The 14,712-nt window shown below is 49.0% G+C and overlaps 1 protein-coding gene across 7 annotated transcripts in view; it reads right to left on the bottom strand.

Moving 5' to 3' along the window:
- IQSEC3 (IQ motif and Sec7 domain ArfGEF 3) overlaps positions 1-14,712 on the bottom strand; it is a 112,762-nt gene that overhangs the window by 75,509 nt on the left and 22,541 nt on the right. For 6 of the 7 annotated variants that reach the window (XM_054442582.2, XM_054442588.1, XM_054442584.1 and 3 more), the window contains exon 2: positions 4,525-4,608. In XM_054442582.2, the coding sequence (XP_054298557.1) occupies positions 4,525-4,608 (84 nt within the window). Of the gene's footprint in view, positions 1-4,524; positions 4,609-14,712 lie in introns of those variants that run through there. The other variant, XM_054442590.2, reaches the window with a different exon arrangement.

The raw sequence follows: 14,712 nt of genomic DNA, 5'->3' as shown, positions 1-14,712 counted from the left end.
CCCTCCTGAGCCCCCACCTCCCCTCCTGAGTCCCGCCTCCCCTCCTGAGCCCTCCCCTCCCCTCCTGAGTCCCGCCTCCCCTCCTGAGCCCCCACCTCCCCTCCTGAGCCCTCACCTCCCCTCCTGAGCCCGCCTCCCCTCCTGAGCCCGCCTCCCCTGCCTAACCCCGCCTCCCCTGCCTAACCCCGCCTCCCCGTCCTGAGCCAACCTTCCCCATTTTGAGCCCCACCTCGTCTTCTGAGCCCCACCCTCTCCCACAGCCACCTCCTCCCATTACTCTAATAGAGACCCATCTTCCTCATCTTGGCCCCATTATCACCCTTGAGACAAATGGGCTCTATGCTGGGAGGCAGCTGGCCAGCTACTGGGTCATTGTCACTGAGAGCCTGAAAGGGAAGGGAGCCCGCAGGATCGAAAGTAGGGCTGCAATTACTGGCCTATTCAGTGCCCCAGAATAAAGCCCTGTCATTAGCTGGCAGCAGGGAGGCGGTCGGTAGGGGCAACGACCAGGGGGCGATCTTTTCTGGGGAGAAAGAGCCTGGCACGCAGTTGCTGCTTCCTGGCTGGCTGCTGGGAGGAGGCACCACCCCCAGCTCCCACCTGAGGGCCTAATTACCCTGGCAGACATAGATTGCCTTCCTAGGGGGGTGTGGGGAACCAGGGCACAGCAGAACCCATAATAACTCTATCTGGTTATCCAGCTTCGCAGCGCTTTGCCAGCCCCCTAGCTGCTCCACTGTACCCCAGATCGCTGACGCCCCTTTAGCCTCCCTTTGCAGACACCCACGCTTCCAGATGTGCTCAATTTCAGGTGCTCCCACTCCTGGGAGAATCACTCCCTGTCAGGCTCCCAGCCCCAAGACAGAGTTTCCCTGACACCAGCCCCCATCTGCTCTTCTGCAGGTGGCTGGGGAAGGCTGTCCTGGCCTCGGTAGGGCTGAGGCTTCTCTGTCTCTTCGGGAGGGGTGAGACTGTCTTCTGGCCCTGGGTCTTTCTGGGAGGGAGCAGACTTTCCTCTGGGCTGAGGAGCATCTCTACATCTCTGATCAGATAGATGAGCAGGCACTGCAGTGCCCCAGGGAGGGCACTTGCTCAGGAAAGGGACCCTTGCTCAGCCCCGGAGCTGGAGTGGGGGCCGGCCTTAGCCAGACTGCAGAGGATGGCAAGGGAGATCCTGTGGCTGGCTGAGTCCGCACACCAAAGGCCCTGACACCTGATTCACTGACTTTGGATTCCTTACTGGGGTCTCCTATGGAGGCCAACTGCTTATCCTAGAAGTCCTCAGGAGGCCATGATTCCTACTGGCTGAGCTAGTGGGAAACCAGACTGACGGGAGGAGCCAGACTGATGGGGAGGAGCCAGACTGATGGGGAGGAGCCAGACTGATGGGGAGGAGCCAGACTGACAGGGGAGGAGCCAGACTGATGGGGAGGAGCCAGACTGACAGGGGAGGAGCCAGACTGACAGGGGAGGAGCCAGACTGATGGGGAGGAGCCAGACTGACATGAGAGGAGCCAGACTGATGGGGAGGAGCCAGACTGACAGGGGAGGAGCCAGACTGATGGGGAGGAGCCAGACTGACAGGGGAGGAGCCAGACTGATGGGGAGGAGCCAGACTGACAGGGGAGGAGCCAGACTGATGGGAAGGAGCCAGACTGATGGGGGAGGAGCCTGGCTTGTCTCAGAGCTCCAGAGTCCATACCAGATCTCCTCAGAGGGCTGTGTGACCTACCCTCCTGTGCCAGCCCCACAGGCTGGCCTCTGACTGTGCCACATTCCACTAGAAGAGCTTGCTGGGAAGTTGTGGCTATGCTCTGGAGGTGGGACAGCTGGGCTAGGGGAAGGAATGAGGTTTGGTGAAGGAATCGTTGGTAGGGTTGGGAGCATGGATGCTGAGAGTCTGATCAGGGAAAACTTATCTTAGCATAGAATTCCCCCAAGAAGCCAAGAGCAAACACATACACTGTTGGGCTGCCCAGAAAACATCCAGAGGGGCTCCTCTCAGATAAGCCAGGAAAGCCACATCAGACAGACAGACAAAAACAGGCTCTAGGAAACTACAAATCAGACAGACAGACAGGACAACTTGGAGTAACTGGGAACTAGAGACAGAGAGCAGCTGAAGCCCTGGACCATCTCGCGGGGCAAGTCCTCCCTGTCCCCAGCCGGGGGAGGGCCCCCATAGGCAGGGTGTATAGGCCCCTCCATGAACCAACATTCAAGAGAATATCCCAACTCCCACACTCCCTCCCCAGAGCACCTCCTGTCCCCAACCTCAAAGCCCGCACCTCCCAGGGGAAGGTGAACAACAAGGTGAAGAACAAACCTCTTGGAAACTAAGATCATGGGTTTCCTATCATCCACCTCAAACCCTGGAAAATAACCCTATTCCCTTGGAGCCCCAGCCCCTTGAGAGGCAGCATCCCTCCCCTACCCCACATCTACCTACATTCTGGCGTGCTGCTGGGGCCACCTCTCTCCCACTCCTTCCCACCTGGAGCTAGGGCTGCAGGTGGGCACGACGAAGGCAGCAGGGGAGTGCTGGTGTGTGAGCGAGCATGCAGGCTGAGAGTGGACGGGAGGACAGACCACAGGAAGCCCAAGGGACAGTCTCTGTTGCCCGCCCCTGCCAGGCCTGGGCTTCTCAAGGGTGTGTTATCCATCCTCACTGAGGCCTGGTGCTTGGTTAGTATCAATAAAATGCTCACTGAATTGGGTTGAATTGATGGAGCTGGAGGCAGGCCAGACAGCTTTTCTCTCTTCTCCCCTACCAAGGAAGGCAGTTTCTAGGAAGAAGACTCGGGCCCTGTGTCTGAACAGTGAGGGCTCATGGGAAGGGGCCAGGGCACTCACGGTCTTCCTCTACATCATCCTGGTGTCTTCCACATCTCCACGCTCTCCTCTTTCCTTCTCCCTCCACCATTTAATTCTCCCATTTCTCTTCTTCCTTCTAATTTCCAGGTGAGCAGTTTTCCTTTTGAGGGTATCCTGATGTCCCACTGCATGGGGAACTTCTCAAGGGTCCAAGTTGGCCTTATGTGCCTTTATGTCCCCAGGCCTGGCCCAAAACTTGTCACAGAGGACACCGGAAACATCAGCCTCCCAACTCCAACATGGTTGGCTTCAGTAACTCCCATCCCTCCTCAGCCCTGGATTTAAGGACCCCTCGGATGTGCGGCCTCTCTGAGTCCTCCTCAGGGCCCCGCCTCTTTCTCTGACCTCTGCTGGCTCCCCTATGAGGGAAAATGAACAGCAGTGCCTTTCACGGGGTGTCTGTCTGTGCCCCAAGGTCACCAGCCACCACTTCTGATCACTGTAGTTATTTTCCAGAGGATAAAGGGGGAAAGATCACAGAGTCATTGGATCTTAAACCTGAAAATGGTGAGCATGAGGAGTCCGACGCCCTAAGCTTCCCGTGGCTGCACTGGTCCTTGCTCTGTGACTGTGGACGAGTCTCTGGGTCCTCCGACCCTTACTCTCCTCTCATCCTTCAGGGACAAGAAGACCTGCCCAGTCTGGCCCCACTGAGCAGCTCAGAGGCTCAACAGGATGACAGGTGAATGCCACTTTTGAGACAGACCAAGCCCTTCACTATCCAGATGAGGAAACTGAGGCCCAGGGCAGTGGAGTAACTTGCCCAAATTCACTCCATAGCAGGAGACTGAGAGACTGGGCAAATTTCAGGCCAGAATCCAAGTGGAGTAAAGAACAAGTCAAGAAAAGAGAAATGTGCAGAATGGAGACAGACAAACTGGTGGAAAAGAGAAAAGAGTGAGAGACTGACAGAACACAGATCGGGGGGCGGGCAGGGAGCACGACGTGGGCACAGAAGAGGAGAAACAAGAAACACAAGGGCAGAGAGACAGAGGCAGATGCGGAGGGAGAAGGCTGATCACAGGATGGAGAGGGAGCACTAGGAAGGGGGACAGGGAGGCAGAGGGCAGGAGGATAACCCAGGAAAAAACAGAGGAGAAAGCTTAGGACTGTGGCTCTAAAACCTGACTCCTCAACACTCCCGCTCCACCCCAAGGCTATCAACTAATGCAGACAGGGCTGAGAGATCCTTAAAATTAAAGTCAGGCACCTCGGCTGACTGGAAGAAGAGAAACTAGAAAGAAAAATATAAATCCTTGATGTAAGAGGAAGGCTGGGCACTATGCACGGGCTGAGTGCACACCACTGTGTGCCAGGCACCCTACCATGTGAGACATGAATATCCCCAATCAAATCAACTTTCCTGGCTGCTTACGAAAGTTAGATTTTACATGGGCCATTTAGAAGGAAGGAGCATACGTGTGGGGTGTGATCGACAGGGCATAATCACCTTAAAAGTTGGGAACAGCTCATTTGGGGTCCAGAGAGAGCAGAGAGAAACTGAAGTCTGAGGAAGGAGGTGAAAGCAAACAAATTACCCCACATGAGACTCAAGAGGAGGAGGCCCAATAGCTAGTGCAGTGGTACGTGCTTTGTTGTAACAGGAAGGGAGGTGGGGGTGCGGAAGGGAGGAAGGGCCACAGTTCCCACCTTTGGGAGGCCAGGTCGGAGCAGGCGGGCTTCTGTTCGGCGTCGGCAGCTGGGCAGCAGAACTGGTGCAGCACGGTCTCATTCCTGTGGGCAGAGCAGAGGGAGATCAGAGCGCCTGAGGCAGGCTGGGTCCCCGCCCTGCCTGATACTAAAGCATTTCTGCCCTGAAACCTTGCTGCTCCTACCCCCACCCTTTTGAGCCCTTGTGTAAAAATCAGGCAGCCAATCACTGCTCTGGGCAAGAGTGCAGCACTGATGCTCTGTCCATCAGAGTCCTCTTCAATCACCCATTAGGCTCAATTCAAATACTACCTCCTGTGTGAAACCTCCTTGACCTCCCTGGCAACTCACCCTTCCTACTTCCGCAGGCCCTCCCCGCAGCAGGCTCTTTCATGTGCATGCACCAAAGGTCTTGCTCTGTTATCGTTGTTTGTTCTTTATGACCCTATACTTTCAAGCTGATCATAGACAAAGATACAAAACATTCATACAGGGACTTTAGTGTTGCCAGCTAAAAATCCAAGGAGTGGTGCTTGATGAGGCATTTGGTGTAGATGAAAAAGCCAACGCAGGAGGCAGGGATCTGGGTTCTAGTCCCAGCTCTACAGTTCGGCAGCTGTGTCATACAAGGCTCACCTTTTCTGGGCTTCAGCTGACTTACTAATGAAATAAGGGAGTTGAACTAGCGAAGTGGTTCTCAGCCCTAGCTGCATATTAGAATCATGAGGAGATTTTTAAAACGACTTATGCCTGGACCCTTCCCTTCCCCCCAGGACTCTGATTTACGTGCAGGACTGATTTACGTGGTCTGGCATCAGTCCAGGGCACCGGGACTTTTTAACAAACTCCCAGGTGATTCTAAAGGCAGCCAGAATTGAGAGGCACTAGACTAGAGGATTTCCAAGGTCCCTTCCACCTCTAAAATACTGTGATTCCAATATCCGCTTTGAGCCAACCTGGGATTCAATATTGAAATTACTTTTGGATAAAGATACACCGACCCATTGCCTTCTCTTCCTTAATAAGCAGTTGCCATCCTGGGCATTACTGAGTCAGAGAATGTCAAACCTGGAAGGGCCCCCAGAGATCATCTGAAAGGGATTTTCAGAATTCCTTCAGCTTCAGAACACTTTGTCCAAACCAAATCTTTACTGGAAGCCTATTTTGTAAAACAACAAAAGTAGAATATCTCCATGGCTGGGGGAAGGGGCATCTGTACCACTTCCCAGACTTCCTAGCCCCGAATTTGGTAGCCACCTCCCAGGTACCTGTTGGGGGCCCACAGGGTGTGAGAGTGTAGACAGGAAATGCTGAATTTGGCTATCTGCATAGAAGAAAGAACACTGGAGCCTATCTTAATTTTTGTTTGTTTGTTTTAGAGACAGGGTTTGCTCTATTGCCCAGGCTGGAGTGCAGTTGTGTGATCATAGCTCACTGTAACCTTGGCCTTCTGGGCTCAAGCAATCTTCCTGTCTCAGCTACAGGCATGTGCCACCAGGCTCAGCTAATTTTAAAAAATTTCATAGAGACAGAGGTCTCACTATGTTGCCCAGCCTGGTCTCGAACTCCTGGCCTCAGGCAATCCTCCCATCTTGGCCTCCTAAAGCACTGGGATTACAGGCATGAGCCATCACACCTGTCTGAGCTAACCTTAATTTGACAAAAAATAAATTCCAGAAAGGTTATATGTTTAAACGAGAGAAATTAAAAGGAAAAAATCAAAGGAAGCTTAGGAATATAGCTTATGTGTCGAGGAGATTTTAAAAACAAAATGGGGAACTGAAAAGCCATTAAAAAAAGATAAACATGTCTGACTCCATAAAGTGAAGAAAAAAATCTGTATGAAAACAAATACCCTAATAAGTCAAAAGACACATGATAGACTAGGAAAGTATATGTGCAAAATGTATGACAGAAGGCAAGTTAATACTCTGCACTGAGCTCCAGCACATTCATGGTGCAAAGACAAACCCAGCAGAAAAAACAGCCAAAGCACAGGAATAGCAGTTGACAGAACGAGAACCCAAAAGAGCCAACAAATACGCTTCACATCTGTGCTATTCTGCCTCACAAACTCAAATTAAGAACAAATTCATAGCCAATGGAAAGATGCTTACTAGTAAATAGGACAATGCAAATTAAAGTCACGCTGAGATGCCATTTCTCATCCATCAGACTGGTTGGTACCCATTAAAAAGACTGCTAACTATGAGTGCTGGTGAGGATGTGGAGAGAGGGGTGCCCTGACCCATTATCTGTGTAGACGTGAATTATGAAGTGTTTACGAAAATGTAAACCAAAAATAAAATTCTAAGCCCCCCAGTTGACTGAATGGACTGCCTTCTCAGCCAACGGCATTCCAAAGATACCTAGTTCAGGCCATGATGGGAAGTAGGGGTAGGACATGCCTCCTTATCCCTTCTTCCCTTAGGAATTCAGGCACAGCTGACCAGCATTAACATTTAACAAAAAACATTAAAACAGTCTTAACAGAGCTCTTAAGACTGAAAAAACAGACTCTTTGTAGCAATAAGACAAATTTGTAGCAAATTCCAACCTGACTCTAGTATAGCATCACATGACAGGTAGCAGGCCCTGAAAGAAACTGAACTATTTTACAGCAAAATACATTTCTTTTATATATATTGGCCCTGCAAATATGTCTCAGAAATGGCCCTGGAAAGCTGTCTCTTGTGGGGAAAATCTACATTCTGTAGAGAATCCTCTTCCTATTCCAGGTCTTTTCCCTGATCCAGGAGAAAATCAGTTAAGAGTCTCACACCTTTTTAAGTCTGATAAGAAAAATTTACAATCTATTCTCTCTGAAGCCTGTACCTGGAGGCTTCATCTGCAAAATAAGAACCTTAGTCTTTACACCGTCTCATTTTAACCCAGACACTCCCTTCTACTGATTCCACGTCTTTTGATAATAACGACTCTTTCAACCAATTGTCAATCAGCAAATCTTTGAATCCACCTGTGGCCACCATATTTCAAATTGTCCCACCCTTCCAGATTGAACCAATGTGCACGTTGGTTCGGTCTCATTTTCTTACTTACATAAGTCACCGATGTCTCATGTCCCCCGGAAACGTATAAAACAAAGCTGCAGCTCAACCACCTTGGGTACATGTTCTTAGGACCTCTTAAGACTGTGCCTCAGGCCATGGTCACTCATATTTGGCTCAGAATAAATCTCTTCAAATATTTTACAGAGTTTGACTCTTTTCTTCAACAGAAGCATTGTTTTTAGTGTGGTGGTGGAGGGGGGAAATGCAAACAGCCCAAGTCCTCCTCAATCAGGAAATGGTTGAATAAACTGTAATACCTTCAACCATACCATGGAATTACGCCACCTATTCAAAAAGAACTAGTTAGCACTCTATCTCTCAGTCTGGATGGATTTCCACAACATATTGTTAAATGAGAAAAGCAAGTTGCAGAGAAATATATAAAGAGTGACCCCAATTTTATAAAATAGAAAATGACTCCTCTCACCACATGCAAATTCTCTGCATGTGTACTCTATTTATATATGAATGCAAACTCAACTATTAACATTGGCTACCTCGGCAGATGAGAGCAGGGAAAAAACACGGAGGTAGGAAAAGGAAAAGGAAAAGCAATGCTTAGGGTAAAATGTTGACTGACAATGTTAAATATAAATTCCCATGTGTGATATTACTGTAAATCCATTACAACTGAATATGAACCTAGATAAGAGCTGGAAGATGTCAGAAACCAACACAAATATTGATGTCATTTCACAGACTAGATCATGGGCAATGTTTATCTTGGACTTTTGTTCATTTAATACATTTTTTGTTACAGATTATATATAATCTATAGGTCATAGACTAATAATTGATGCAACAAACATAAATTTTTTAAAGGGCAATAAAGAAAATAATTGAATCTGAGCCCTCATTTTACAAATGAGGCAACTGAGGCTGAGTGGAGAAGTGATTTACCTACAGTGGTTCCCCGGCCAAAATTCCAGGTCAGTCTCCCAGCCCGAAGTTCATTCCTGGGGCAAATCAAAGACTTTAGAGAACTGTCTGAAACCTAAACATCTTTTGATGGCACCCGAGGCTTCCTGGCCTGAAGAAAAGGGGAAAATGGAATGAGGAGATAGAGCAGGAGCAAGAAGGGCCCAGAGCCCAGACAACGCAGGGTAGGTGGACCTAGGTGTTCAGTACAGTGGGGTGCCTACACCCCCAGTTCCAGGCCTCCAGCTGCTCCGGGGTCCCAGGACAGGTTTGGAATTTCTGACAAAAGCCATCAAGAGCACAGGCAAAGAAGCATTGCTTGTTCACTACCCACAGCACTGGCATTTCAGGAAGGAAAATTCAGCTACATGGTCACAGTGGTGCCTGGGGGGACTCTGTTCTGATCCTGCCCTGTTTCCCAGAGGCTTCCTCCCAAGGTTAGGAGCCACTCCTCTGTCCAGACACTGAGGGCAGGCACCTGCTGGTCCTCCCAGGTCCCCAGACTCAGCTGCAGTGACACATGTGATGGGTAACTGAATGTCCCCAAAAGCTTCGGCACCTTGGGCTTGGGCCGGCAGTGCTGTTGGGGCTTCTGCTGCCACTGGGGGACAGTTCAGCCAAGAGGGGAGCTTGTCTTCCAGTTCTGCCTCTGAGCTCCTCCGTCCACCTCCTGCTCCTTGGGTCTCCTCAGCCTAGGCCAGAACGCTTCTTGTCTTCTTTCAGGGTTTAGCTCATGCTGAATTGTAAGACCTGCCTTGCCTGCCTTTGACCAGCCTGGCCAGCCACCCTGCCCATGGTCATGGTCTAAGTTTCCTGACCTGGGCATGTCTTAGCTTAAGTTTCCAAAGGTCACACAGCTAGTTAGTAGCAGAGCCTAAACCCCAGGCAGGCTCCTGTCAAGGATCATGCCCACAACTTTTCTTCAAAGGGTTTTTGGCCAGCGGGCATTCATGTGTTCATTTACCAAGCCTGGGCAGGGAGTCCCTAGTGCCTAGATCAGTGCCTGGTATAGTGATGGCACTCAATGCTTGAGTATGCAAAGAAGCATCACTGCAGTCCCTGCCTCAGGGAGTCCACCAGCTAGAAGAATGCCTTAGTCTGTCTGTGTTGCTGTAAAAGAATATCTGAGGCTGAGTAACTTACAAAGAAAAGAGGCTTATTTGGCTCACGGTTCTGCAGGCTGAACAAGAGGCATGGCTCCAGCATCTGCTTCTGGTGAGGCCTCAGGCTGCTTCCATTCATGGTGGAGGGGGAAGGGCAGCCAGTGTGTGCAGAGATGACATAGCAAGAGAAGAAGCAAAAGAGAGAGGGGAGGGGCCAGCTCTCAGGGGAACTAACAGAGTGAGAACTCACTCACCCCCCACTCCCTAGAGAGGATGTTAATCTATTCATGAGGAAGCCACTCCCATGACCCAGATACCTTGAGTTAGGCCCCACCTCCAACTCTGGGACCAAATTTCCACATGAGGTTTGGAGGGAACAAACATTCAAACCATAGCAGAGAACATTCACATCAAGAAAGACCCAAGTTCCTGTTTGGTTGTGGCTGGAAAGTAGCCACACTGAGACTGTGGGCAGAGGGATCATTGCCTAGGTCATCCTCTGACGCTGTCTCCAAGCTTCTTCCTGAATCCTTAGTCTTCAGGCCACAGCCTTCCCCTCTCTCTCTGCCTTGCTCTCTTCCCACCCTCCCTGGAACACTGCCACCATAGCAGATGGACACTGGACACCAGGGGCTGGCAAGGTGAGCAGGGGACAGGAGGTAAGGAATAGGATCTCTTGGTGGCACCAACCTGAGGTTGTTGCCAGGATATCCCATCAGAATCTGTCCACCTGGGAGGCAGGGGACCGTGGGCACAACCTGCTTCTGTCCACAGACCCCAGAGTAAGGCTTTCTCACCTCAGGAGGGCTGGCTTGAGGTCCTGCCACTACCCTCACACCACAGTGAAGCTTTGGGGGGTCCATCCCAGGTGCACCAGTTCTCCACAAGTGGATCACAATCCGTGTGTGCGTTCATTTAAGTCCTTATCTCTCAAAGCCTCAGTTTTCTTGCCAGTAAAGCTAGGATAATAGTAGCTCCTGCACCTTGCAGGGCTTTTAGGAGGGCAAATACAACAGCGAATGGCAAGGCACATTATAAAGGCAAAGGCCACACAAACGCACCTTTCATTCATTCAGCTTCCTGACCCAGCCCTTTTATTTCATCTGTGCAAATGACAGAAAGAAAGGAAGTATTTCTTCCTCAGATAATGCTTCTTGCATTCTTGAAATCAACCAGTACTGCATTTTGTGAGCACCAAGGGGCAGAAAATGTCTCCTCAATACAGCAAGAACCAGCTGTTCTCAGAACCTGCTTCCCAGGAGCTCCACACTCAACACGCTCAGCTCTCTGTACCTGAATTGTCACACCAGGGCAGACGGTGGCATGCAGCATCTCTGCATCCCTATTTCATTGTGGTGGAAACTGAGGCCTAGTGCAGAGTGAGACAGGGTCCCAGCAGGTCGAGCAAATCCTGAGATGCGGGGCCTTAGGGAGAGGGTCCAGGACCCGGATCTCGGCTGCTCCCCATCGCTACTGGAGAAGTAAAGAAAGGAGAGAGGTCCCCGTAGGCCCGAGTGCAATCACCACACTTGGCGTGGGGGCAGCAGGGGGACCATTCAAGTGCCTTAGGCCTTTGGAACCATACAGCCCCCAATCTACCTCACAGCACAAGCCTGGGAGGGGCATTCTCAGAGCCCCTGTGGCGCACAAGTCTGGGGGTACCAATCACATTGTAGTCGTGGGAACCACAGCCCAAGGCTGTGGCCCTGCGAGTTCTGCGGCTGGAGGGGCCAAAGGAAACTGGCAGTGGAAGGACCTCTATGAAAAAGGGACATCGTCACTCTCGGTCTCTGGCTTTTTCTCTTCCAAAAGCCAAGAACTGAGACTGGGCCATGTTCCTTGAGGGAAGCCTTCTTGAGGGAAGCTTACAGAATCCCAGCCAAAGACTTCTTCCAGGGCCAATGGCTTGAAGCAGAATTCAGTCCCCTGCGGCTTCAGCAATCCCAAATCCCCCATATTGATGAGTTCTGATGGGGCAGCTGGACTGCTGGATGGATGTGGTAAAACCTAAACATGAGGTAGTCTGTGGGCCCAGAATGAGGTTTTTATGTGTTGGGGATCCCTAGTCGTGCTGTGAGGCTGGGCTGGGCAGGAGCTTGCCGCACTCGGAATGAGACTGGACCAGGGTAGGAGGCTGTGTTCCTTGGCCATCAAGGAGCAGCTTGCTCAGGGAATTCCAAGGCATCTCTCAAGCAAGATGGGAGTCAACGGTCTGCACAGGAGGCAGCGTAGACCTGAAGGAAGAGGGGAAGCTAGGGGTCAGTCAGGAAAGAACCCTGTTTCTTTCTTTTCTTTCTTTCTTTTTTTTGAGATAGGGTCTCACTCCATTGCCCAGCCTGGAGTGCAGTGGCACAATCTCAGCTCACTGCAACCTCCAAACTCCAACCTCCAACCTCCCAGGCTCAAGCAATCCTCCCAAGTAGTTGGGACCACAGGCATGTGCCACCACACCCAGATAATTTCTTTTTGACTTTTTTGTAGAGACAGAGTTTCATCATGCTGCCCAGGCTGGTCTCGAACTCCTCGGCTCCAGTGATCCATCCGCCTTGGCCTCCCAAAGTGCTGGGATTACAGGCGTGAACCACCGCGCTGGGCCTTCCTGTTTCTTAAAGAACCAGGAAGATGGGGGAGTAGTGCTGCCAGAGGAGCAACAGTCAGGGCCAGCTGGCCAGATGGGGAAGGAGCATCAAGTGCAGCAAGGAGCTGAGGAAAGCCTGTGCGCTATAACTTCCCACATCTATATTTAGTTTGAGACTCAGGATTCCACTGCATGGCCATAAAAATAGTTGAGTGGTTTAGAAGAACTGACGAAGAGTGCAGTACCACAGTGGGAGAAGCAGGCGAGGGCTTGAGTGGGGCGGGGCCGGGGGTGGGGGGGAGCTCCCAGCAGGAGAATAAAGGAGGCCAAGCCAGAAGCCCCAGGGGGCAACTGTGAAGGAGGATCCCCCTCCCTTCACCAAGCTGAGGACAGCAGACTGAATCCCCAGCCTTCAGAAGGAAATAACCAGGGAACCTCTCTAAAGAAGCTGCCTTGAGCTCCAGGAGAAGGGAGAAATCATAAAATTGCTTCTGGTCACCTGCCCCATCCCCACCCATCTTGGTATCACCATCACTACTGCTGGTGGAGCCTAAAGACTGGATTTCTTTTTTTCCACTTTCTCTTAATTTTCTCACCTCCTCCAAAGAGGCTTTTCTATTTAAACTTAATAAATAGGAAGAAAAGAAACCCTTATTTTTTCAGAAATCTCTGATTCCTGGGGTGAGGAGGAGGAGGGGATAGCCAAAACAACTTTGAAAAACAAGAACAAGTTGTAGGACTTCACTGAGTGGTTTCAAGACTGAAAATGAAGCTACCATAATTAAGACAGTGCAGTGGTGGCATAAGAATAGACATACAGATCGAACAAAAACAGAAGCCAGAAATAGATCCATACATATATCACAAATCGACCCTTGGTAAAAGTACCAAGGTCATTCAAAAAGGAATGATAAACTTTTTAACAGATAGTGCTGAGACAACTGGATATCCAGATGCAAAAAAAATAGACTTCAATCCATGCCTTATACCATACATAAAAATTAAAAAAATAGATCATAGACTTAAAATAACAGATAAAACCATAACACATCTCAAAGAAAATACAGAAGATAATATGTGGTTTTAGGATATGCAAAGATTTCTTAGATAGGACCAGAAAGCACAAACCGTGAAACAAAAGAATTGCTAAGTTAGACTTCATAAAAATGAAAAAAGTACATCAATTTTTCTCTTTGAAGAACTGCTACAACTCAATAATAAAAAGACAAACAACCTGATAGGAAGATGTACAAGAGATCTGAACAGACACTTCTCCAAAGCAAATATACTAAGGACAAACAAGCACATGACAAGATGTTCAACATTACTAGTCATTAGGGAATTGCTAATTAAAACCACAAGGAGATACTGTTACACATCCACTCGAATGAATAAAATTTGTGTCTGACAAAACCAAGTGTTGACAAGGGTGTGGGGCACCTGGAACTTTCACACACCTCTGAAAGGAATGCAAAATAGTGCCACACTTTGGAAAACAGTCTTGCAGTTTCTTCTAAAGTTAAACATACATTTATCATATACCCTTCCAATTGCATTCCTAGGTATTTACCCAAGATAAACAAAAAGTTATACTGATATGAAACTATTCGTGTATGTAAAAAACCACCCAGAAACAATGTAAATGTCTACTAACTGGCAAATGGATAAACTGTGGTATGTCCATTCAATGTAATACTATTCAGCAATAAAAAGGAACAAGCTTACTGATACATCAACCAACATGGATGAATTTCATAAATGTTGTATTAAATAAAGGAAGGTGTCCACAAAAGACTCCATATTGTATGATTCCACTTATATAATATTCTAGAGAAGACACAACTATGTTGACAGAAAGAGGTAAGTTTCAGCAATGCAGGAAGGAAGGGATGAACTGTAAAAGGGAACAAAGGGTCACTTGGGTGATGAAAACGTTTGTATCTTGATTGAGATAGTTGTTACACAAGTGTAATTTTTCAAAACTCATCAAGTTATACACGTAAAATGGCTGAATATTGTATCTAATTTTAACTTAATCCAACTGATTTTTAAAAAGAAAAAAGACCAAAATCTTTTCCTCTTCCTTCTCATTTCTTGCTACTTTATCAAGAGGCTTTAGAATAATTTCCTTTCTAATTTCCCTCCACCCATTGCCCCCAGATCACCTAATGATTAACCCCTTCCAAGCAGCAGAAAAGACACTATATTTTTCTTTCCTTTCAACTGCTAGATTGTATTTTCAGAGACTAGATGGTTCATCACTGAGCCAAAGGAGTCCAGGGGGCCAGAAACTGGGACAATGAGAAAATTGGGGGTGGGGATGGCTGAATGGGGGAAATTTGGGGCCTGGGCCTAAGGACTGAGAGTCCCTAGAAGGTGTGATAGAAACAGCTCTGGGCTGGAGATGCAGACCCAGCCTCCACTCTATGCTCACCTTTGGGAGGGTCAGGTCATGGTAAACAAGGCTCCTACACCTGCCTTATTTATTTTACTGAACTGTGGGGGATTCATATTCAAG

This window comes from Pongo pygmaeus, chromosome 10 (assembly GCF_028885625.2).
Source record: "Pongo pygmaeus isolate AG05252 chromosome 10, NHGRI_mPonPyg2-v2.0_pri, whole genome shotgun sequence".
Lineage (NCBI taxonomy): Eukaryota > Metazoa > Chordata > Mammalia > Primates > Hominidae > Pongo > Pongo pygmaeus.
Note: the sequence above shows the minus strand (reverse complement) of the source record. Positions and strands in the feature narration are given on the sequence as shown.